The 22,547-nt window shown below is 44.8% G+C and overlaps 1 protein-coding gene across 1 annotated transcript in view; it reads left to right on the forward strand.

Moving 5' to 3' along the window:
• The window catches only part of adgra1b (adhesion G protein-coupled receptor A1b), a gene marked incomplete at both ends in the record, with an annotated part of 190,841 nt that overhangs the window by 36,754 nt on the left and 131,540 nt on the right, over window positions 1-22,547 (forward strand). Inside the window, 4 exons of the mRNA XM_079248652.1 lie at window positions 3,196-3,267; window positions 3,442-3,513; window positions 4,507-4,670; window positions 19,556-19,769. Of these exons, the coding sequence (XP_079104778.1) occupies window positions 3,196-3,267; window positions 3,442-3,513; window positions 4,507-4,670; window positions 19,556-19,769 (522 nt within the window). The remainder of the gene's footprint in view (window positions 1-3,195; window positions 3,268-3,441; window positions 3,514-4,506; window positions 4,671-19,555; window positions 19,770-22,547) is intronic.

The following is a 22,547-nucleotide window of genomic DNA, read 5'->3' on the forward strand; positions in this document are numbered from 1 at the left end:
CTCTTTTCCAAGGGGACGCTAGGAAAAGTCATGGCTGTAAAGACAAGACCAGAGGAAGACTGGACTGAGGCATTAAAATTTTATGTATCTTTGTCAGAAAGACTTGTATATCAGGACCACATGGATTAATACAAGGACAAAGCAAAACATAACATTTTCCATAATTGTTGACCTGGCAGCTATAAAGGCCTTATCTGTTCATGTTTTGACTTAACTAAGATGTGACTTATTGGCTAGGATTATGCCCACATGCCTAAAACTGATACTGAATTGGAGCCAAAACAGCCATGACTGTGCAGTCAACTGAACCTATGAAGTCATGCTGTGATATCTGGCACCAAGCCATCAACAACAAATCCTTTAAATCCTGTAAGTTGCAAAGTTGTGCCAACGTAGGTTGGGCTTGTTTTTTCCAGTAGCTCTGGCAAATGCCTGATTGAATTGAGATCTGGACAATTTGGAGGTCAAGTCAACATCTCAAACTTGTTGTTGCCTTTTCTCAGTTATTATTAATCCATGCTTACTGAGTGTCAGGGTGCATTATCTTGCTGGAAGAAGCCATGGGTTAAGTTCAATTCAACACTCACACGATTGGTGTGGTCCAATGGTGTGTTGAATATCTTTTCACCCTCAGGTGCCATTGTAATGACTTAATCTGTGATTTTCTGTTGCTGCCATTGGTCAAAATGCAATTATTTAGTGAAAGTAGTGAATGACAAAAAACACTATTTAAAAACAAAAAGTCTGATTTTTGTGTAAACTGTAAATTAAGACAGAATGCAATTATTTGTCCATCTCAAACCTGTATTTTTCCCCCAGTAGAATATTAACAATATACCACGTGTTGAAACTAAAATGTTTCACCATTCCATTGACCTCATCTTACTTTTTATGGCAGCAACACATTGCTAAAAAGTTTAAATGAGTACAACAAAAGGTTGGGAAAGAAAACAAATGAGGGAGCATTTGACAACTATTTGTATTAATTTGCAACAGGTGAGTAATGTGGTAGGGTATAAAAGGAGCTTTTCAAAGAGACAGAGCCTCTCAGATGTCTAGATGAGCAACAATCTATGACAAACTAAGTCTAAATATTATTTTCCCCGTTTCTACAGCAGGGGTGCCCAAAGTCAGTCCTCAAGGGCCGATATCCTCCAGGTTTTCCATGTATCCATTTTCTGACACACTTGGCTCACAGTAATCATATCCAACAGCCAATTAAGTTTTTCCACAGTGGCTGATTCATTTGAATCAGGTGTGTTGGAACAGGGTTACATGGAAAACCTGCAGGATTATGGGCCTCAAGGACCAGAACTGGACACCTCTGATCTACAGGATGGAATTTCATCACATTTGGAGAATTGGGAGAATTCTCTATCTGCACAAGACAGACCATATGCTTTTGGTCTTCTTCCCCTTAGGCATCGGTGCATATGTTATAGCATAGGGTTGCATTGATGCCTATGGCATGGGCAGCTGTGAAGTCATAGAATACATGGAAGTTTTAGAGCAACTTCTGCTCCTGTCTAGATGTTTCTTTGGTGTAAGGCTTTACATATTTCATCAGGACAATGCTGAACCACATACTACATCCATCCCCACAGCATGGCTTCACAGGAGAAGAGTCTAGGTGCTGAATCAGCCTGCCTGCAGTCCAGACCTTTCACCAACACAAACAATTTGGTGCATGGTGAAATGGACTGGACTGTTTGAGCAGCTAGAAATCTGCTCTCCTACAACTAGAGCAGCTTGTCTCCTCATTTCTTACATGTTTACAGACAATTATTAAAGACGGGATGTAACACAATGCTTTTTTGCAATGTTTTCATCAAGTTCAATAGGTGGAAAATGGAAAATGTCTACTTTTTCACTTCTGATATGTTGTTTATTTTTTGGAGGGAATTGTATAATAATGGGTTCATTAGAATAGCAGATATTTATAGATTTACAATTTTAAAGCCAACTTTATGGAATTTGGGTGGTTTAGAAGGCAATCTGTCTGTTTAGTCACATTACTTGTTTAGAATGTATCAAAAAACACTGCCATACCAAAGTGATCATAGAAATTAGCATTTGATTATAGTCACAATAACTAAATTAGATTTCTTTCATATCTGGTGTCTTTCTTAGTAGTAAACAAAGTCATGGGGAAGGAGGTCTTCAGAATTTTTAACTGACAAATGCTTGTGTAATTCTCCCAGCCTCATCGTTTTTAGGAGTGTAGATGTACGTGATGCATGAGTAGCTAACTTATGATATGATGATAGCTCAGAGATTCACTCAGACGGAGTAAGAGCAGGGATTTATTCAGGAGGAAACAATGAGCTCTGGAGTCTCAGATATGGTTATGGTCTGGCTACTGCAGCATGTAAATAAAACATAAAGATAGAAGAAGGTCATCACACGCAAAAATGCCTTTTAGCAAAGCAAGAACAGCTGTGGTGACAAAGGTGGGTGTACTTGTTTAATTAGTACTAGTTAGAGCTAATTTCGACATCTATTTTCATTCAGATTTGACGTGTTCTCTAAATTTCTTTGTGATATAAACTTACACAATGCTGTTGAAGAATGCAAAAACACTCAAGCAATTTTCTTCATGATTACACTGCCTGGTTTTGGAATAAAAAGTTAGGGTGTGAGTTACTGCAGCCTTGATAGTTAGTGGGATCTGGACTGGCCGGGCTGCAAACAGTGAGTTAGCGCTGCTGATTCAGGGCGCGTGTGTGCATGGCTTGGGAGAAGCACAGGGCTAATTTAAGTGCTCCCCAACTGGTGATTATTCAAGTGCTCTGCTTATTTTCCCACAGCTGCTCCAGCGTAGCGGCTCTTTAATTACAGTGTGCAAGGGCATGGCGCTTCGGACACGACGGAGCTCAGCCACTCGCATATGGAAGCCCGCTGCATGCCTTTGAATGTGTTTGTGTTTGAAATAATATGTGTGTGCCAGGAGTGGTTACATGAAGTGCAAAATGTTAGAGAAGGTCAGGACAAACTTTCCAGAAAGCCGAATACATGACAGATATAACCATTGTTTACAGCTGCTTTGTTTCTTCCTGCAGGCGTGTATAAAAATGTGGATCACACACACATAAACTATTTCCATTTTTTTTTTAATTTTGTTCTGCTAACAATATTTGTCAAATATTTTTTTTTTAAAAGTAAGCCGTGCTTCTCTTTGCCTTTCTGTCCATATAGGGATCTGTCTAATAACAGAATTGGCTGCCTGACACCTGAAATGTTTCTTGATCTTGGCAACCTCTCAAAATTGTGAGTAATTTCTTACTTGGGACATGCATTTCATTTTTTTGGATTAAATTGCTTCTTTTGAGAATTTGACCTTTTTTGAGGATTTGGTAATGTATGAAAAACACAGTTGTTTGGAATTATTATGTCTGGTTCGTAACCCTTTTCTGCATGTGTGTGTGCTTTCTCCAAAACCAGGAATTTATCAGGGAACATCTTCTCTACTCTGACAGCCAATCTGTTTAGTCACCTGGTGGCTCTTAAAGTCCTGTAAGGCAAACACATTTTAACTTGTTATTATTATAAGTGAGTATTTGGCTTCTTGCATTGCAGGTACAGGATTTTCACTTCCAAATATCATCTTTGTTTTTGGACAGACGAGTAACTAAACACAATGTCTGCGTTTAAATTGTCCACTCGTCCATTGTAGTGGACAAGCACTTTGTAGTGCTCCTTAAATTTTCAACTGAAAGTTTTCATTGACTATGTACACCGAAAGAAGCGCACAGAAATTGTACAATGCCTCCATAGGCATCGTGGTTGTCATCATGATGCCTATCATGGTTGCGATCATGGATTGCAACTTGAAGGCAGCAGCAATGGGGCTGCTGAAATGTGGGGGTAATGTAGTGCTAAAATTTACAGCCCATTATTGTGATTTTCAAACCTGTTTGATATTAAAGGTATTCAGACATTTCAGTCATGAATTGGCAACCACTTTTTTTCCACCTTTAGTTTCAGGGTCTGAGGAATTCAAACATTCACATGTTACAATGCATAATTATAAAGTGTCACATAGTTGTACCTGAAATGTGTCTGCAGGTAACCTTGTCTACAAATCAAAGAAGCTGATAGACACTATAGCCTAGTGTAAGGTGTGGGCAACTGTGCTCCTCGAGGGCTGCAATCTTGCAAGTGTTAGGAGTTTCCCTGCGGTAATACACCTTACACCTATCAAATTTAATTAGCAAACTTGTACAGAGCTTGAAATCAAACTCAGCACAAGTTTGCTAATTACTCACTGATTTGAGCCTGGTGTGTTGCACCAGGGAATCTCCCATGACTTGCAGGATGGCCGTCCTTGCGGAGCAGAGTGGCCTGTCCCTAGCCTAGTGGCTAAGTGAGTGACAATCTGATCACAACCAATTAAACTGTAATTAGCTTTATCAGTTTCACCTGTTTTCATGACATATCACATACATGCTGTATTAAAGCCTTTTGACTGAGTTCAGTGTGGGTTGTGACTGTGTGCTGGTATTTCAGGCATTTCAGCACCGACACATTGTTCTGCGACTGCCAGCTGAAGTGGCTGCTCCTCTGGGCTGGACAGAACTCTGTGAGGATCGGTAATGACACAGTGTGTGTTTTCCCCACCCACCTCTATGGCCTGGAGTTTCGCAAGCTACGAGAACATCAACTCAAATGCGGTAAGAATGTGTCCATGATGGTGTAAAGCTAACACTCTGATGTCTTTTCTTCACTGTGAAGGAAATTGTGAGTGCCTGCGGCTTTGTTTTAAGATTTAATTTTACATTGTCATTTAATATTTTGATGATGACAAGAAAAAGCTGAAGTGTTAGCCAGTATTTTACCTATCCAATTTGTGGCTAGCTTCCTACTTAGCTATCTGATACGATAAGCGTTAAAGTGTTAGCTAGCTAAATTCAACTGCAAGAATATTTTTTTTCCAGAACGGTAATGCCAGAACAACTAAAATCCTTCTAGTTTGATTGTAATTAATTTACATGTGTTTGATCCAACACAAAAAACGTATTTGTTTGTTCATTGTTGTTGTCTGAATTTTGTACTTTATTTGTCTTATTTTGAAGTCCTTGTATGTTCTGCTCTCCTTATATTCTGTTCGGTGCACACCTGGTCTAACTTTGATTAGTTAGTTCTTTCTTTTCAGCTAAATAATATCATTGTTTTTATTTTGCCAGATAATCATCATCACTTTGTCTTTCTTCAGCACAGTTTGTGTTTGGTGGGTTTTATTTATCTATTGCACAGGTATCCCATGGGACAACAACTGTATATTGCAAACAAAGCATTTTTATAGTGTACATTTTAGATTTAGTGAATTTCAGGTCTTAAGGCTAAAATGTGCAGTTTAAATCTGATTTTCTTTCACAAGAGGAAAAAGCGGTACAAAGACCAGATGAAAATCGGTGAAATACACTTTAATTAGATTTTCGAAATTTGGAATCATAAATGGTCGATCCAACAATTTACCCCCCTGCCTTCTCCTTCCCTCAGAAGAGAAGGCATTATCGTCTGCACATTTTGAATTGTTTACCAAATATAATATAGATAAAACTATTTGGTAACAAATGCAAGGCAAAGCAATAGGTTATAAAATGTTTCTTGTGTGGTTTTTTGGTCATATTCGGCCACTTTAAGAAGGCAGTAGCCTTACAAGAACCAAACAAATAACCTGTGCTAAAGGAGATGCCAGGTCAAAAACTCAGATAAACTGCTGCCTTTGTTGCTGGTAAAATAAATGAGCCGTGCTCTCTTGTGCCTGATATTTGTTTTCAGCGCACTTTCAATAAAACTTATAGTATAACACTTGAGCTGGTGGACAGATTGTTGACTGAGTGTTCTACAACCACTGCAAACTGAATATTGTCTGCGTCCAGCACTGAGCCTTTATTTCCACAATACTGTATTAACTGCACAAAACTTATCATGTCCTTTACATTTTGCTTGTTTTTTTTTATTTATTTATTTATTTATTTTTTTTATCACAGTTGCCTATTGTTCTGGGCTGATTTGCATGAAAATATTACCTGATGTGAGGCGCAACCTAACTGAAAAATAATTTGGTTTTGAGCTTGATCCAGGTGGTGTTCTGGATCCAGGATGTTTTTATTTAGCCTTGAATGAGGTATAGTGTGCTGTCCCAGACCTCTTTTTTTTTATTATTACTATTCTTTTGGAAAGTGGATGATAATTTGTAGAGCTGGGACTTTATGCTTTTCTCTCAATGCAATTTTTCAACAATTTCTTGGGTGCCAATTTCAGATTTTTAGTTTGCTTTTAAACAGCAGACCATGTGAAAATGTTGTATGATGACCAAGTTTACAGACTAAATCAGGAGCCAGATTTCCCAAATTAAAAGAATTGGTGTGTCAATTTTTAAGCTTTATTCAGTAGCAATATATTTGAACCAGAGTTTTAAACTTCTACTCTTGTCTTAAAAGCTCGAACTGCATATAAAAGTGCTGGTTTGAGTGTCTTTTTGGCTTGCTGCTGTAGTATGTTTTGTTATTAGCTTTGCATTTACCTCAGGATGGTGTCCTGCAAGGTGGGCAGTAATGTTTGTCTCGTTACTGCTGTACGTGACATGGAGTTCAGAGTTTACAAATAGCTTTTGACATGTCCAGCTCTGCTCTTCCCTTCAAAGCAAAAAATCCAAAATGTGCCTACACTTTTCTGACTTAAAATGTGATGGTCAAAGATTTATCTCGGGGCATTATTTCAGTTTTTCTATCGTCTGTTTACGAGTTTTCCAAAACAGATGTAACATTATGTTACTAAATAGTCGAAGACATTCATTTTGCCCTCTGCTGGAGAAAAGCAGTAACTTTTTCTCCATCTGGCATCTGAACATGTGAAAATTTAAAATTGAAAAAAAAAACCTCTCCCTGAGCCGTCACCTTATCGTGGTGGAGGGGTTTGTGCGTCCCGAAGATCCTAGCAGCTATGTTGTCGGGGGCTTTATGCCCCTGGTAGGGTCACCCATGGCAAACAGGTGTCTAGGGGAGGGACCAGACCAAGCACGGCTCATAGACCCCTATGATGACGACCAACCTGGGCATGAATGTTCCCTTGCCCGGACGCGGGTTACCGGGACCCCCCTCTGGAGCCAGGCCTGGAGGCGGGGTACGAGAGCGAGCGTCTGGTGGCCGGGCCTTCGCCCATGGGGCCCGGTCGGGCTCAGCCCGAAAGGGTTACATGGGCCCCACCTCCCGTGGGCTCACCATCTGCGGGAGGAGCCGTAGGGGTCGGGTGCAATGTGAGCTGGGCGGCAGCAAGGGGCGGGGACCCTGGCGGTCCGATCCCCGGCTGCAGAAGCTGGCTCTAGGGACGTGGAACGTCACCTCTCTGGTGGGGAAGGAGCCTGAGCTTGTGCGCGAGGTTGAGCGGTTCCGACTAGATATAGTTGGACTCACCTCGACGCATGGCTTGGGCTCTGGAACCAGTACCCTCGAGAGGGGCTGGACCTTCTTCCACTCTGGAGTTGCTCATGGTGAGAGGCGCCGAGCAGGTGTGGGCATTCTCATCAGCCCCCAGCTTGGTGCCTGCACGTTGGGGTTTACCCCGGTGGATGAAAGGGTAGTTTCCCTCCGCCTCTGGGTCGGGGGACGGGTCCTGACTGTTGTCTGTGCTTATTCGCCGAACAGCAGTTCAGAGTACCCACCCTTTCTGGGGTCCTTGGAGGGAGTGCTGGAGGGTGCTCCTTCTGGGGACTCCATTGTTCTGCTGGGGGACTTCAATGCTCACGTGGGCAATGACAGTGAGACCTGGAGGGGAGTGATTGGGAGGCATGGTCCCCCCCCTCTGAACCCAAATGGTGTTTTGTTATTGGACTTCTGTGCTCGTCATGGATTGTCTATAACGAACACCATGTTCCAGCATAAGAGTGTCCATATGTACACCTGGCATCAGGATTCCCTGGGCCGCAGTTCAATGATGGACTTTGTAGTCGTATCGTCGGACCTGTGGCCACATGCCTTGGACACTCGGGTGAAGAGGGGGGCGGAGCTGTCAACTGATCACCACCTGGTGGTGAGTTGGCTCAGATGGTGGGGGAGGAAGCTGGTCAGAGCTGGCAGGCCCAAACGTGTTGTGAGGGTCTGCTGGGAACGTCTGGCTGAGTCCCCTGTCAGAGCGAGCTTCAACTCCCACCTTCAGCAGAGCTTCGAACATGTCCCGGGTGAGGCAGGGGACATTGAGTCCGAATGTGCTGTGTTCCGTGCCTCTATTGCTGAGGCGGCCAGCCGGAGCTGTGGCTGCAAGGTCGTTGGTGCCTGTCGTGGCGGTAATCCCGGGACTCGTTGGTGGACACCAGCAGTGAGGGATGCCGTCAAGCTGAAGAAGGAGTCCTATCGGGCCTTCTTGGCCTGTGGGACTCTGGAAGCAGCTGATGGGTACCGACGGGCTAAGCGGCATGCGGCTTCGGCCGTTGCCGAGGCAAAAACTCGGGCATGGGAGGAGTTAGGCGAGGCCATGGAGAAAGACTTCCGGATGGCTTCGAGGAGATTCTGTTCCACCATCCGGTGGCTCAGGGGGGGGAAGCAGTGCTCCATCAATACTGTGTACAGTGGAGATGGGGAGCTGCTGACCTCAACTCGGGACGTTGTGGGTCGGTGGAGGGAATACTTCGAAGACCTCCTCAATCCTACCAACACGTCTTCCCATGAGGGAGCAGAGCTGGTGGACTCAGGGGTGGACTCTCCTATCTCTGGGGCTGAAGTCACTGAGGTGGTCAAAAAGCTCCTTGGCGGCAAGGCCCCGGGGGTGGATGAGATCCGCCCGGAGTTCCTTAAGGCTCTGGATGCTATGGGGCTGTCCTGGCTGACACGCCTCTGCAGCATCGCGTGGACATCGGGGGCAGTACCGCTGGATTGGCAGACTGGGGTGGTGGTCCCCCTTTTTAAGAAGGGGGACCGGAGGGTGTGTTCCAATTACAGGGGAATCACACTCCTCAGCCTCCCTGGTAAGGTCTATTCAGGGGTCCTGGAGAGGAGGGTCCGCCGGATAGTCGAATCCCAGATTGAGGAGTTTCAGTCTGGTTTTTGTCCTGGTCGTGGAACAGTGGACCAGCTCTATACCCTCTCTGGGGTCCTGGAGGGGGCATGGGAGTTTGCCCAACCAGTCTACATGTGCTTTGTGGACCTGGAGAAGGCATTCGACCGTGTCCCCCGGGGGCTCCTGTGGGGGGTACTCCGGGAGTATGGGGTACCGGACCCCCTTGTACGAGCTGTCCGGTCCCTGTACGACAGGTGTCAGAGCTTGGTCCGCATTGCCGGTAGTAAGTCGGATTCGTTTCCGGTGAGGGTTGGACTCCGCCAAGGCTGCCCTTTATCACCGATTCTGTTCATAACTTATATGGACAGAATTTCTAGGCGCAGCCGAGGGGTTGAGGGGATCCGACTTGGTGGCCTCAGGATTGGGTCCCTGCTTTTTGCGGATGACGTGGTCCTGTTGGCTTCATCTGGTCGTGATCTCCAGCTCTTGCTTGAGCGATTCGCGGCCGAGTGTGAAGCGGCTGGGAGGAGAATCAGCACCTCAAAATCTGAGACCATGGTCCTCAGCCGGAATAGGGTGGATTGCCCTCTCCGGGTCGGGAGTCAGGTCCTGCCTCAAGTGGAGGAGTTTAAATATCTCGGGGTCTTGTTCACGAGTGAGGGAAGGATGGAGCGTGAGATCGACAGACGGATCGGTGCGGCGTCTGCAGTAATGCGGGCTCTGCGCCGGTCTGTCGTGGTGAAGAAGGAGCTGAGCCAGAAGGCGAAGCTCTCGATTTATCAGTCGATCTATGTTCCTACCCTCACCTATGGTCATGAGCTGTGGGTCGTGACCGAAAGAACGAGATCTCGTATACAGGCGGCTGAAATGAGTTTCTTCCGCAGGGTGGCCGGGCTCTCCCTTAGAGATAGGGTGAGGAGTTCAGTCATCCGGGAGGGGCTCAGAGTAGAGCCGCTGCTCCTTCGCATCGAGAGGAACCAGTTGAGGTGGCTCGGGCATCTGGTCAGGATGCCTCCTGGACGCCTCCCTGGTGAGGTGTTCCAGGCACGTCGCTCGGGGAGGAGACCCCGGGGAAGACCCAGGACACGCTGGAGGGATTACATCTCTCGGCTGGCCTGGGAATGCCTCGGGATCCCCCCCGCAGAGTTGGCAAATGTGGCTGGGGAGAGGGAAGTCTGGGCTTCCCTGCTTAGGCTACTGCCCCCGCGACCTGACCCCGGATAAGCGGCAGAAGATGGATGGATGGATGGATGAAAAAAAAAAAAAAAAATTCGATTTTGTACAAAAAAACAATTTTGAAATTAAAAAACAAAAACACACAATTTTTGTGTGGGTTGATTTTTTTTCTACCACCCCCTAATCATTTGTATAAAACTAAGCAGCAAGTTGCATATTTTACATTATACTGGCGTTAGAAAAGTATGAAAGCATAGAGCTGTCGCCCAAACTAAATCAGCCATATCATGTGATAATGGGATACATTTTATTGTAAAAACATGCAGACGTAGTTTTGACTAAAAATTACTGGAGTAAAATACATTATGAAAATTATTCCCATCAAGCAAAAACATTTCAGTTTGTCAATAATTATTTGGTCTACTCTGATTTTTTGTTATAAACGTGAGAAAGTAATGGACAACAGGTAGGTCTTCTACCTGCCAGCATTGATTTGGTGCTTGCAAGTGACTGGAGATGTGTTCTGCTATGAGTATGGCTATGGCATAGTTACCTTCCGAAACATAGAATCAAAATTATCTGAACAGGGAGAATTATTTTGCTGACATGAAGGTGTAGTCCAGTTTCATTGTCCAGTTTCTCTTTGTCTCAAGTCGATCTCAATCCCATTTGGTAAATTGGATGTTTTTCGGGTCTATTGCAGGCACAATTTCCTCAGACAAGTTTAGTTTATCTGTCATGTTTTTTTTCCAAACGTATCCCATTAAACTTTTTTACTTCATTCAAACTAAACTATTACATTATATTTGCTGAGGTTCCATTGTTTTTATTTTTTATTTGAGTGACGGTTCCATACTTCCATAAAGAAGCAATGAAAGAACAGAAGGAAAAAGAGAATTTGGGATGGTTGTCTTGTTCAGCAAAACAGTTTTGTTTAAAAAAATAGAAGTCTTTCCTTTTTAACCCTTGTATTATGTTGAAAAAAAATCACATTGATTATGCTGCGGGTCATTTTGACTCACACTGTGTAAATGTACTCAACATTAAAAGAATCTAGTTCAACCAATCACAACTTTTTTCAGATCATGTAAACGTTTAGAACAGAGACATTCAATACAATCTTTTAGCTACAACACCACGTTTAAGACCTATTTTTGTTTTTCCCTCTTCACAAACACTTTTAACTTGCGCCATTTTCTCTGATGTTCTCAGTTTGAACATTTTCAATGTCCTCCAGATGATAGACAGACAGTAACTGTGTTTTCTGCAAATGTAATTCTTGCAAGTTCTGGCTTTTTTTTTGACTGTTACAAACATATAGCTTTCTCTTTAGAAGTTCATGTCAAAGGCAGTAAGATGTAAAGACGTTTTCACATGTGATGTTATGCACCTCCTTGTGGCTTTCCAGTGTACACTTACATATTTTATGCATAGTTAGATTTTGAATCACAGGCTATCCATGTCTTTAGGCCATACTTGGCAGGCTTGTTGGGCATCGGAAAGGACAGCACTGCCTGAATGAAACAAGGCGCTCATCGACAGTAACGTGCAAACCAAGATTTTACAACAAAGGTCGAATTTCAATCCATTTATCCCGAACATCTGATCGCAGCAAGCTTGTCTCTTTCATGTCAATTCACTGTGGTGTCGCGGTTGTCAAATCAGATTTTTGAGATTTTATGTCAAATGTCTCAAGAATAATTGTTGCTGGAAAGATCTTCATTCCACAGACTTACAGTACAGGGGCGAGAAAGTCTATCCCCAAGACACGCCATGTTCGAACATGGTCAAAATGACCCCTAACATCATCTTTGAATACAAACACTGCACAGATGTTCGACTACACATCAAAGTCTCCAAATTTCACTCAAAAGTTCATAACCCCAGAAGAGGGAAAGTCACAAATTTCCATAAAAAAATGAAAGGTTAACCAATAGTTTGTTCGTCACAAAAACCGAAATGGGTCAAATTGACCCTTAACATAAGATAAAGGTTAAAAATACAAAACTATATGTATAAATAAATGTGATATATATTTGCTGTCAATCTTTACCCAACTTTTCTTTCTGCTTTTCTCCATCTTCTTCACCTTTCTCTATTTCCCCTCTTGCTTTGGTCAACAGGGGAATTTTATGTCATATGTTAAAGCATCATCTTCCGATTCTTCTCATATGCAGGGACATGGCAAAAGAATGAGGCAATCTCTGGTGATTATAGTGGTATATCTGTGAGTTTGTGCACAAGTGAAGGAAAGTCGCACACATGGAAATGACCCATGTGCATGTGGCACAGCAAGCTGAGAACTAATCAGGAGAAATGTTTTCTGGTGTGCACCATGTACACGTGTCCCTTTACAAGTTTCATTATTCCTTGTAATCCGAACTGGATGGGTTTTTCATTTACACAAAACAATCCAAAGCAATTACAGGGTAATTCTGCACAGTCCACAGACAAAGAGCCAAGAGAGGGATCCAGTAGCAGGAGAAAGAGCACTCCTTTCAGACCTTAAAGCATCCATTATGGGATTACGGTGATAACGTTATGGGCACTCTGCACTTGCCATACTTGGCTTCCGTTTGCCACTCCATCGTACAACTCCATATTGCACTCCCTTATTCATTCACTTGGCAACAAGCAGTCTTCAGTTGGATGCACTCCGCTGCCCTGACAACTACATTTTTTAATGTTATATGATGGTTATTTTCACATGGCTGCACTTTGTAAAGGAAAGTCATAAAACAGTGCAAACAGTGCATGCAAAACCTTGTTATGGTTGTGCTCAAACCACATGTTGCAAAATGGTGCAATATGATTTTAAAATCTTTTCAAAACTTGCATATCATGGAAAATATTTTCTTTATATTTATATAAATATATATATATATTTTTTTGACTGATATTTCTCAACGATCATTTTTATGAAGATGTGTCACGGAAGAGCCATCTGTTTCTTTCTCCGGTGTGATGAATAACAGATTTTTGCCCCAAACATTCCAGCTATGAGCCTTTGGCCCTTCCGTAATACAGGTCGGGTGCTGCCTGCAAATGAGAGGGAACGAAGGAGCATGCTGCTTCCTGACAGATCAGGTGCTTCCTGTGTTTAGGTCAGAGGCATCTGTTTGACTCATCTTGTTTTGGCCACATGGTTCTTAAACACTGCTGGCTATAGAGCAACAGCTAAGACATGAAGAACAGAGCAAATATAACACGTTACACACTTCCTGTATTGCATACAGGTTATTGTTATGACACAGTAAAGATACCACAAATCTTAATTATCGTGCATATTAAGTGGATGATAACCTTTATCAGTTTTGGTTTCACATGCAGGTTTTTGTCCTTACGGATCATCTCTACTGATTAAATTATTCAGATACTTAATTGAACATTAGGCCTGTGACGATATGCTTTTGTCACATTTCGATTCTGATTTTTATGCTGATTCGATGTAAATTGTTATTCTCACAATTCTTTGCTATTGCTGATTTTTGTAGATTATAGACAAACAAAAAAAAATGTACAAAACTTTTTTTGCTTGTCATTTTTCTTGATTTCAATTAGGAAATTCTGCTACTACAATGCCCAAGAAAAGTAAAAAGATCAATAAAAAAAAAAAAAAAAAAAAAAAAACTATAACAACGACAAAAATTTTATAATGGATTATTTTTATTGATTTGAAAAAAAAAATCCATTTTAAATTTGAAGCAAAAAATCCGGATATTCGATTTTGGTTCGATTTTCCCACCCCTATTGAATATACCTCAACAGTTTGTTTTATAACTTCTGTCTTGCAATTAAAATGTTCTTATAGATATGTGTATAGTTGGAGACTGAATAGGCCTGGAAGAATTTAATAGCTCATTTTTATGATGATAATTATATGAACCAAGCTGGATAAAAAGGGAAATTTGAGATTTAAAAAAAAAAAAGAAGATAAAAAGTAGTAAGTTTATACAAGGTAAGCTGAACCTCTCATTAAGTAATATATTCAATATTTAGATTATGTTTAGATAAACAAAGTAAGCAGTAGCAAGAAAGTTTTTGTGGACCGAAGTTAGATCTGATAACACAAGCTTAATATTTTGTTAGAAAAAGGACTATTTAGACTTGCACTTTCACTTCCTTACCATTTATTATACTTTATAGTCTGGATCTACTAAAGGTATGTGTGTGCTAAAGCGTGTGCAAACAGACTGCACACGCAAATACTAAAGTACACACTTACTAACAACACCGACTGAGGCTTGCATCTTTCAAATGTGCAAAATACAGCTTCTTCATTCTAAATTAATATGTTAGTATGCAATATTGGGTGTTTACACGCTTTTTTGTGTGTGTCAGAGAAAATGTAAACAAATTAGGGCCAATGTGATCTATTAAACCTGAGGGCAGTTTTGCTCATAGAAACTGCACTTATATTTGATTAACCAACAGCATTATCTTTTTTAAATTTTTTTATTTTTATAAATTTGCTCCCAACTAGCATTTCTTTGTGTTGCAGTCAGATTTCTCTGCTGTAGGTCACACTTGCAAACACCCCATGCTGCAAACCACGTCACACCAAAAAAACCCATTTAAAAAGAAGTCTACAACATGTTTGCACCAATAAGTTTAATAGTTTTAATCTGTTAAATCACAGACAAAACAAATATTTCTTAATTTGGAAACAAAATGAAAAGAAAATAAACTTGAGCATCCTCTTACATGTGTGTTTGATGTTGCAGTACACCCAGGAAGCAGTGCTACATTGTCTTGTTGAAACATGTGAGTTTTTCCCTGAAAGACATTGTCTGGACGGGTTTATATGTTCCTCCAGACTTCAGGATGTTTAGTTTATGCAATATTAAAGTGAGGAAAATATTATTTAATTGTTCCTCAACCATTGCTGTTTTTAATCCTTTGTCATGTTACTGACCTGTTGACAAGGTTGAACTTATTGTTTTTCTCATTTAAGATGACACCTTCAACCAGTCGTGTACTGTGGGCTGTTTCGCTGACACATACTAAGACATCTTACTTTGAAATGTCTCAAAAGCCTTCATAATTAACATTTAGTCTTATAATCCAGTCCCGAAAGCAGCAAAACCATTGCTTACCTCGCAGGCTGATCAGTCCTGGATAATATTTTGTTTTAAAGAGGTTTTTGTTTCAGTTTTTTTTTCCTCACATTTGCTTAATTTTTTTTTTTTTTTTTTTCACAAGTGTTTTCAGCTTCTAAAACATTCAGTCACCAGCCAATGAATATTTTATTTTCTTCTTTCCTAAACAAGGCATAGAGCCATAAAAGCCTTTTATACTAACAACTTGGATTGGCAGGTAGCTGAAGTGAAGGTAAAGTGCTCATTCAAGCTGTTCTTCAGAGCACCCCGGAGGCCATACTTGGATTTGAAGAACTTGTAACGTGTTGTGTGCTGTGAGTGTTGGCTAGTTTTTGCCTATCAAATGGGTGGCTCTGATGCATCTATATGGATTTCATGATTACATGACATTATGATGTCATTGTCTTTATAGCCTTTCTTTTTATCACCTCATTCTGGAGGGTCTTGTCAACTCTGCAGTCCAATAGTTGGTCATTTTATCACATGCGCTGCATTAGACTTTTGTTGTGAGCATGGTGGGAATCCAGAGAGCTGAAAGCTGCACTCTTTTTTTTATCAGCTGCAGTCATTAGCAAGAACATGTAAATGCCTCTCCCTGAGCCGTCACCTTATCGTGGTGGAGGGGTTTGTGCATCCCGAAGATCCTAGCAGCTATGTTGTCGGGGGCTTTATGCCCCTGGTAGGGTCACCCATGGCAAACAGGTGTCTAGGGGAGGGACCAGACCAAGCACGGCTCATAGACCCCTATGATGATGACCAACCTGGGCATGAATGTTCCCTTGCCCGGACGCGGGTTACCGGGACCCCCCTCTGGAGCCAGGCCTGGAGGCGGGGTACGAGAGCGAGCGTCTGGTGGCCGGGCCTTCGCCCATGGGGCCCGGTCGGGCTCAGCCCGAAAGGGTTACATGGGCCCCACCTCCCGTGGGCTCACCATCTGCGGGAGGAGCCGTAGGGGTCGGGTGCAATGTGAGCTGGGCGGCAGCAAGGGGCGGGGACCCTGGCGGTCCGATCCCCGGCTGCAGAAGCTGGCTCTAGGGACGTGGAACGTCACCTCTCTGGTGGGGAAGGAGCCTGAGCTGGTGCGCGAGGTTGAGCGGTTCCGACTAGATATAGTTGGACTCACCTCGACGCATGGCTTGGGCTCTGGAACCAGTACCCTCGAGAGGGGCTGGACCTTCTTCCACTCTGGAGTTGCTCATGGTGAGAGGCGCCGAGCTGGTGTGGGCATTCTCATCAGCCCCCAGCTTGGTGCCTGCACGTTGGGGTTTACCCCGGTGGATGAAAGGGTAGTTTCCCTCCGCCTCCGGGTGGGGGGACGGGTCCTGACTGTTGTCTGTGCTTATGCACCAAACAGCAGTTCAGAGTACCCACCCTTTCTGGGGTCCTTGGAGGGAGTGCTGGAGGGTGCTCCTTCTGGGGACTCCATTGTTCTGCTGGGGGACTTCAATGCTCACGTGGGCAATGACAGTGAGACCTGGAGGGGAGTGATTGGGAGGCATGGTCCCCCCCCTCTGAACCCAAATGGTGTTTTGTTATTGGACTTCTGTGCTCGTCATGGATTGTCTATAACGAACACCATGTTCCAGCATAAGAGTGTCCATATGTACACCTGGCATCAGGATTCCCTGGGCCGCAGTTCAATGATGGACTTTGTAGTCGTATCGTCGGACCTGCGGCCACATGCCTTGGACAGTCGGGTGAAGAGGGGGGCGGAGCTGTCAACTGATCACCACCTGGTGGTGAGTTGGCTCAGATGGTGGGGGAGGAAGCTGGTCAGAGCTGGCAGGCCCAAACGTGTTGTGAGGGTCTGCTGGGAACGTCTGGCTGAGTCCCCTGTCAGAGCGAGCTTCAACTCCCACCTTCAGCAGAGCTTCGAACATGTCCCGGGTGAGGCGGGGGACATTTAGTCCGAATGTGCTGTGTTCCGTGCCTCTATTGCTGAGGCGGCCAGCCGGAGCTGTGGCTGCAAGGTCGTTGGTGCCTGTCGTGGCGGTAATCCCAGGACTCGTTGGTGGACACCAGCAGTGAGGGATGCCGTCAAGCTGAAGAAGGAGTCCTATCGGGCCTTCTTGGCCTGTGGGACTCTGGAGGCAGCTGATGGGTACCGGCGGGCTAAGCGGCATGCTGCTTCGGCCGTTGCCGAGGCAAAAACTCGGGCATGGGAGGAGTTCGGCGAGGCCATGGAGAAAGACTTCCGGACGGCTTCAAGGAGATTCTGGTCCACCATCCGGCGGCTCAGGGGGGGGAAGCAGTGCTCCATCAATACTGTGTACAGTGGAGATGGGGTGCTGCTGACCTCAACTCGGGATGTTGTGGGTCGGTGGAGGGAATACTTCGAAGACCTCCTCAATCCTACCAACACGTCTTCCCATGAGGGAGCAGAGCTGGTGGACTCAGGGGTGGACTCTCCTATCTCTGGGGCTGAAGTCGCTGAGGTGGTCAAAAAGCTCCTTGGCGGCAAGGCCCCGGGGGTGGATGAGATCCGCCCGGAGTTCCTTAAGGCTCTGGATGCTATGGGGCTGTCCTGGCTGACACCCCTCTGCAGCATCGCGTGGACATCGGGGGCAGTACCGCTGGATTGGCAGACTGGGGTGGTGGTCCCCCTTTTTAAGAAGGGGGACCGGAGGGTGTGTTCCAATTACAGGGGAATCACACTCCTCAGCCTCCCTGGTAAGGTCTATTCAGGGGTCCTGGAGAGGAGGGTCCGCCGGATAGTCGAATCCCGGATTGAGGAGGAGCAGTGTGGTTTTCGTCCTGGTCGTGGAACAGTGGACCAGCTCTATACCCTCTCTGGGGTCCTGGGGGGGGCATGGGAGTTTGCCCAACCAGTCTACATGTGCTTTGTGGACCTGGAGAAGGCATTCGACCGTGTCCCCCGGGGGCTCCTGTGGGGGGTACTCCGGGAGTATGGGGTACCGGACCCCCTTGTACGAGCTGTCCGGTCCCTGTACGACAGGTGTCAGAGCTTGGTCCGCATTGCCGGTAGTAAGTCGGATTTGTTTCCGGTGAGGGTTGGACTCCGCCAAGGCTGCCCTTTATCACCGATTCTGTTCATAACTTATATGGACAGAATTTCTAGGCGCAGCCGAGGGGTTGAGGGGATCCGACTTGGTGGCCTCAGGATTGGGTCCCTGCTTTTTGCGGATGACGTGGTCCTGTTGGCTTCATCTGGTCGTGATCTCCAGCTCTCGCTTGAGCGATTCGCGGCCGAGTGTGAAGCGGCTGGGATGAGAATCAGCACCTCAAAATCTGAGACCATGGTCCTCAGCCGGAATAGGGTGGATTGCCCTCTCCGGGTCGGGAGTCAGGTCCTGCCTCAAGTGGAGGAGTTTAAATATCTCGGGGTCTTGTTCACGAGTGAGGGAAGGATGGAGCGTGAGATCGACAGATGGATCGGTGCGGCGTCTGCAGTAATGCGGGCTCTGCGCCGGTCTGTCGTGGTGAAGAAGGAGCTGAGCCAGAAGGCGAAGCTCTCGATTTATCAGTCGATCTACGTTCCTACCCTCACCTATGGTCATGAGCTGTGGGTCGTGACCGAAAGAACGAGATCTCGTATACAGGCGGCTGAAATGAGTTTCCTCCGCAGGGTGGCCGGGCTCTCCCTTAGAGATAGGGTGAGGAGCTCAGTCATCCGGGAGGGGCTCAGAGTAGAGCCGCTGCTCCTTCGCATCGAGAGGAACCAGTTGAGGTGGCTCGGGCATCTGGTCAGGATGCCTCCTGGACGCCTCCCTGGTGAGGTGTTCCAGGCACGTCCCTCTGGGAGGAAACCCCGGGGAAGACCCAGGACACGCTGGAGGGATTACATCTCTCGGCTGGCCTGGGAACGCCTCGGGATCCCCCCCGCAGAGTTGGCAAATGTGGCTGGGGAGAGGGAAGTCTGGGCTTCCCTGCTTAGGCTGCTGCCCCCGCGACCCGACCCCGGATAAGCGGCAGAAGATGGATGGATGGATGGATGTAAATGACTGTGACCTTACTGCATGTGCTTGATTCTGTCAGTTGTCAGTATTTTGAAGGTATGGATGAGTCTAAGTTTGCTGATGTGCATGTTTGATGCACATCACATCAATGATTCCAAATAGCATAATACTGTATTTATAGGTGGTAGCACCATTGGTAAGGCCACCCAATCCATCCAGATGTGCTGTCCCCATCTGTCCCCTCCTGTCTTATTTCTTTCAAAGATGGAGGAGGACCTCTTTATCCATCCACTTTTCTCTGACCTCTTTCTCTCCTTTTTTTTTTTTTTGTTTTAATAAATACATACATCCCCCCTCATCTTGCAGGTGGTCCTCTGGAGATTCCCGTCTTCCAGCTTATCCCGTCCAAGAGGCAACTTGTTTTCCGTGGAGACCGGCTCCCCCTGCAGTGCACTGCTTCCTACCTCGACCCATCAGTGGAGCTGCAGTGGCGTCACAACGGCCACATTGTGACCACCCAGGAAGATTTGGCCATCTACGTGGAGGAGACCCTGCTTCATGACTGCTGCCTGCTCACCAGGTACACAAATAATAGGGAGGAGGAGAAAAACGGGACTGGAGAATGAAGGGAAGGAGGCTAGATTGGGTTTAGTTCTGATTGGCTGACAGCAGAACAGGTAGGATGTTCTTCCTGCATGCAACAGTTTGATCATGCTGCACAGAAAACTAAACATGTGCTTTTGTGGAAGAACAAGGTGGAACTCCTGACGAGTCACAGACACAGATGTAATGTTGTATTTACACACACCGAGACCCTTCCTCTCTATCTTTCACTCACACGTATAGGAGCTGTGATTTACCTTTTTTTTTGTTGGTGCCCTTGATAAAGATCTGAAAGGACAGAGCAGAATCGACTTGGCAGCGCTCCAACACCTCAGAGCAATCTGCAGCTCGTCTCCAGAGATTGGCTGTCCAACCGCCCCCCCCCCCCCCCCCCCCCCAAGCACTGGCAGAGCAAAAGCTGATCACACGGAAGAGGAACAGATGCTGACTCATAATTGCTGTGACAAAGCAGACCAGCAACACTGGCGTTTCCACATTGTTGTCACGGTGGACGTTGCCACAAGCCTCTCCTCTTCCCGCCTTAGTTTCTGCGCTGCGTGCAGATGGGACTTACTGTGTGCATTGTGGTAAATGCATTTGACATAATGCTGTGGCAGCAGGGTTCAGATGCAGGAGTGCATTGTTCAGTTTAACTGCTGCTTGTTCTGTGTTGGCCTGATGACAGCTGACAGAAATATGTTTCCATGTCATCAGGAATGTCTCTTGTTATCTGCGGTATTTGGCAATGAGAACACAAACTACTTTTCAGCTTAGTTTCTGAATCAGTCTGTCTATCCCTTGAAATACTTGCCACAAACATTGTTTCTTTTTTATTTTATAACATATCAGCCAAACGGTGATCAGCCTCAGTGTTCCCTGTGGTGCAGCACAGTGGATAACTGGATTAATGCTTGTGCAATGATTTTTTTTTTGTTGTTGTTGTTGTTTTTTTGGTTTATTTATTTTTCCAGCTGTGAATGAATCTGTTTCTTTTATTCAATGTTTTCATCAGCACTGATCAATGCATTAATATGTCTCTCACCTCTCTGAGTCTACAGTTAGTAAACATAAAGCTTCATTACTGCTTTTTTAACAATTTATACTGAAACGTTTACTGGAATAGTTTAACTTTATTTAACTTGCTACTTCTTGTTCCTTCCATTACCAGGAAATATGCATCTGCATTGTACTTGGGGTACCTATCGAATATAACCATTTTGTAGCATTCTGTGACTGTATATACTGCAAATTACAAAAAAAAAACTGAGATCAGATAAGCTGGAGATAAAAGATGAAGTGTTCTTTCCAGGTCGGAAGTGAGAAATTCTCTAAGTGAAGGAGTTCAAATATCTCGGGGTCTTGCTTACAAGTGAGTGATGGATGTGGCGTGAGATAAACTGGTGCATCGGTGCGGCGTCTGCAGTAATGCCGGACTATGCACCAATCTATTACGGTGAAGAAGGGGCTCAGCCAGAAAGTGAAGCTCTTAATTTACCATTTGATCTATGTTCCTACCCTCACCTATGATCACAAGCTGTGGGCAGTAACCGAAAAAACAAAATCATGCAATGAATCCGGCTCAGAGTCGAGCTACTGCTCCTCTGCATCAAGAGGAGCCAGTGGAGGTAGATGGGCATCTGGATAGGATACCTCCTGGACGCCTCTATGGTGAGGTGTTCTGGGCATGTTGCTGTGAGAGGAGACCCCGGAAAAAGCCAGGACACACTGGAGGGATTATATCTCTTGGCCTCCTCCCACAGAGCTGGAAAATGTGGCTGGGGAGTGAGAAGTCTGGGCTTCCCTGCTTAGGCTGCTGTCCCCGCGACCTGACCCCGGATAAGCGGCAGAAAATGGATGGCTGGAAAAAAAAAAAAACTTTTAATTCTGCAATTCTACAGATAATAAAGCTTAGACTAAGTCTGCCTGCACGCTATCCATTTAAAATAAACCAGCTTAGCTCACCATAAGAACATTTTACTTTCTCTTTTATCTACACTCTGACTGACGACTGTCGAGTCGTATCATTACAAACTGCATTACATCATGAATCCATCAGAGCTTCGGCTTTTACATTTCAGCTCAGTTTCCCAATTAATTTTTTCACAATTATTCGTATCAAGACGCCACTTTAAATTATCCAGTGCCCTGCTTCTGCCAGTTTCGCACACAAATGATGCCGTTTTCTCCAGCAGGTGGAACCTATTTGGGTCATGTTTCTTTTGGCACCTGACAATGTCTCCCTCCTGTAGGAACCTGCAAAAAAGCAGACATTATTTCCATAGTCGATGACTGTATAACCGAGTTGGGTCCAAGAAAAACAATCTGCTGTAGACGAGCTGAAGTTCACCCTTCACCCTTCATCCTCTGCTGTATCTTATATTGCGGTGTTGATAGAGCGATGTGGGGAAAACTCCCGCCCTGACTTTACTAGTTATGCAGTTGTTATGGAAAATGTAAAGGAATAGATATGTAAAACTTGGATAATTGCTTTATTTAACCACAGCGGACAACATATTAGTTGTTACTGCCGATACTGATGTCATTCACATTGAATAACTGTCCTCTGAGTCAGTCAGCCTTGCCCTGCATGGCCCATCAGAGGGGAAAGACTGAATACACAGGATTTAGCACGTGGCTTAAAGCCCCTGTCTGAAGTTGTTGCACAGTGTTGCAGGAATGTGAGCACAGATACCAAAGCCTCTCCAAAGTGACTTCTTTGAAGGTGAACCCAAATATTTGGTAGCAAAATTCAGCT

The sequence above is a fragment of the Telmatherina bonti genome (assembly GCF_933228915.1).
Source record: "Telmatherina bonti genome assembly, chromosome: 11".
Classification (NCBI taxonomy): domain Eukaryota; kingdom Metazoa; phylum Chordata; class Actinopteri; order Atheriniformes; family Telmatherinidae; genus Telmatherina; species Telmatherina bonti.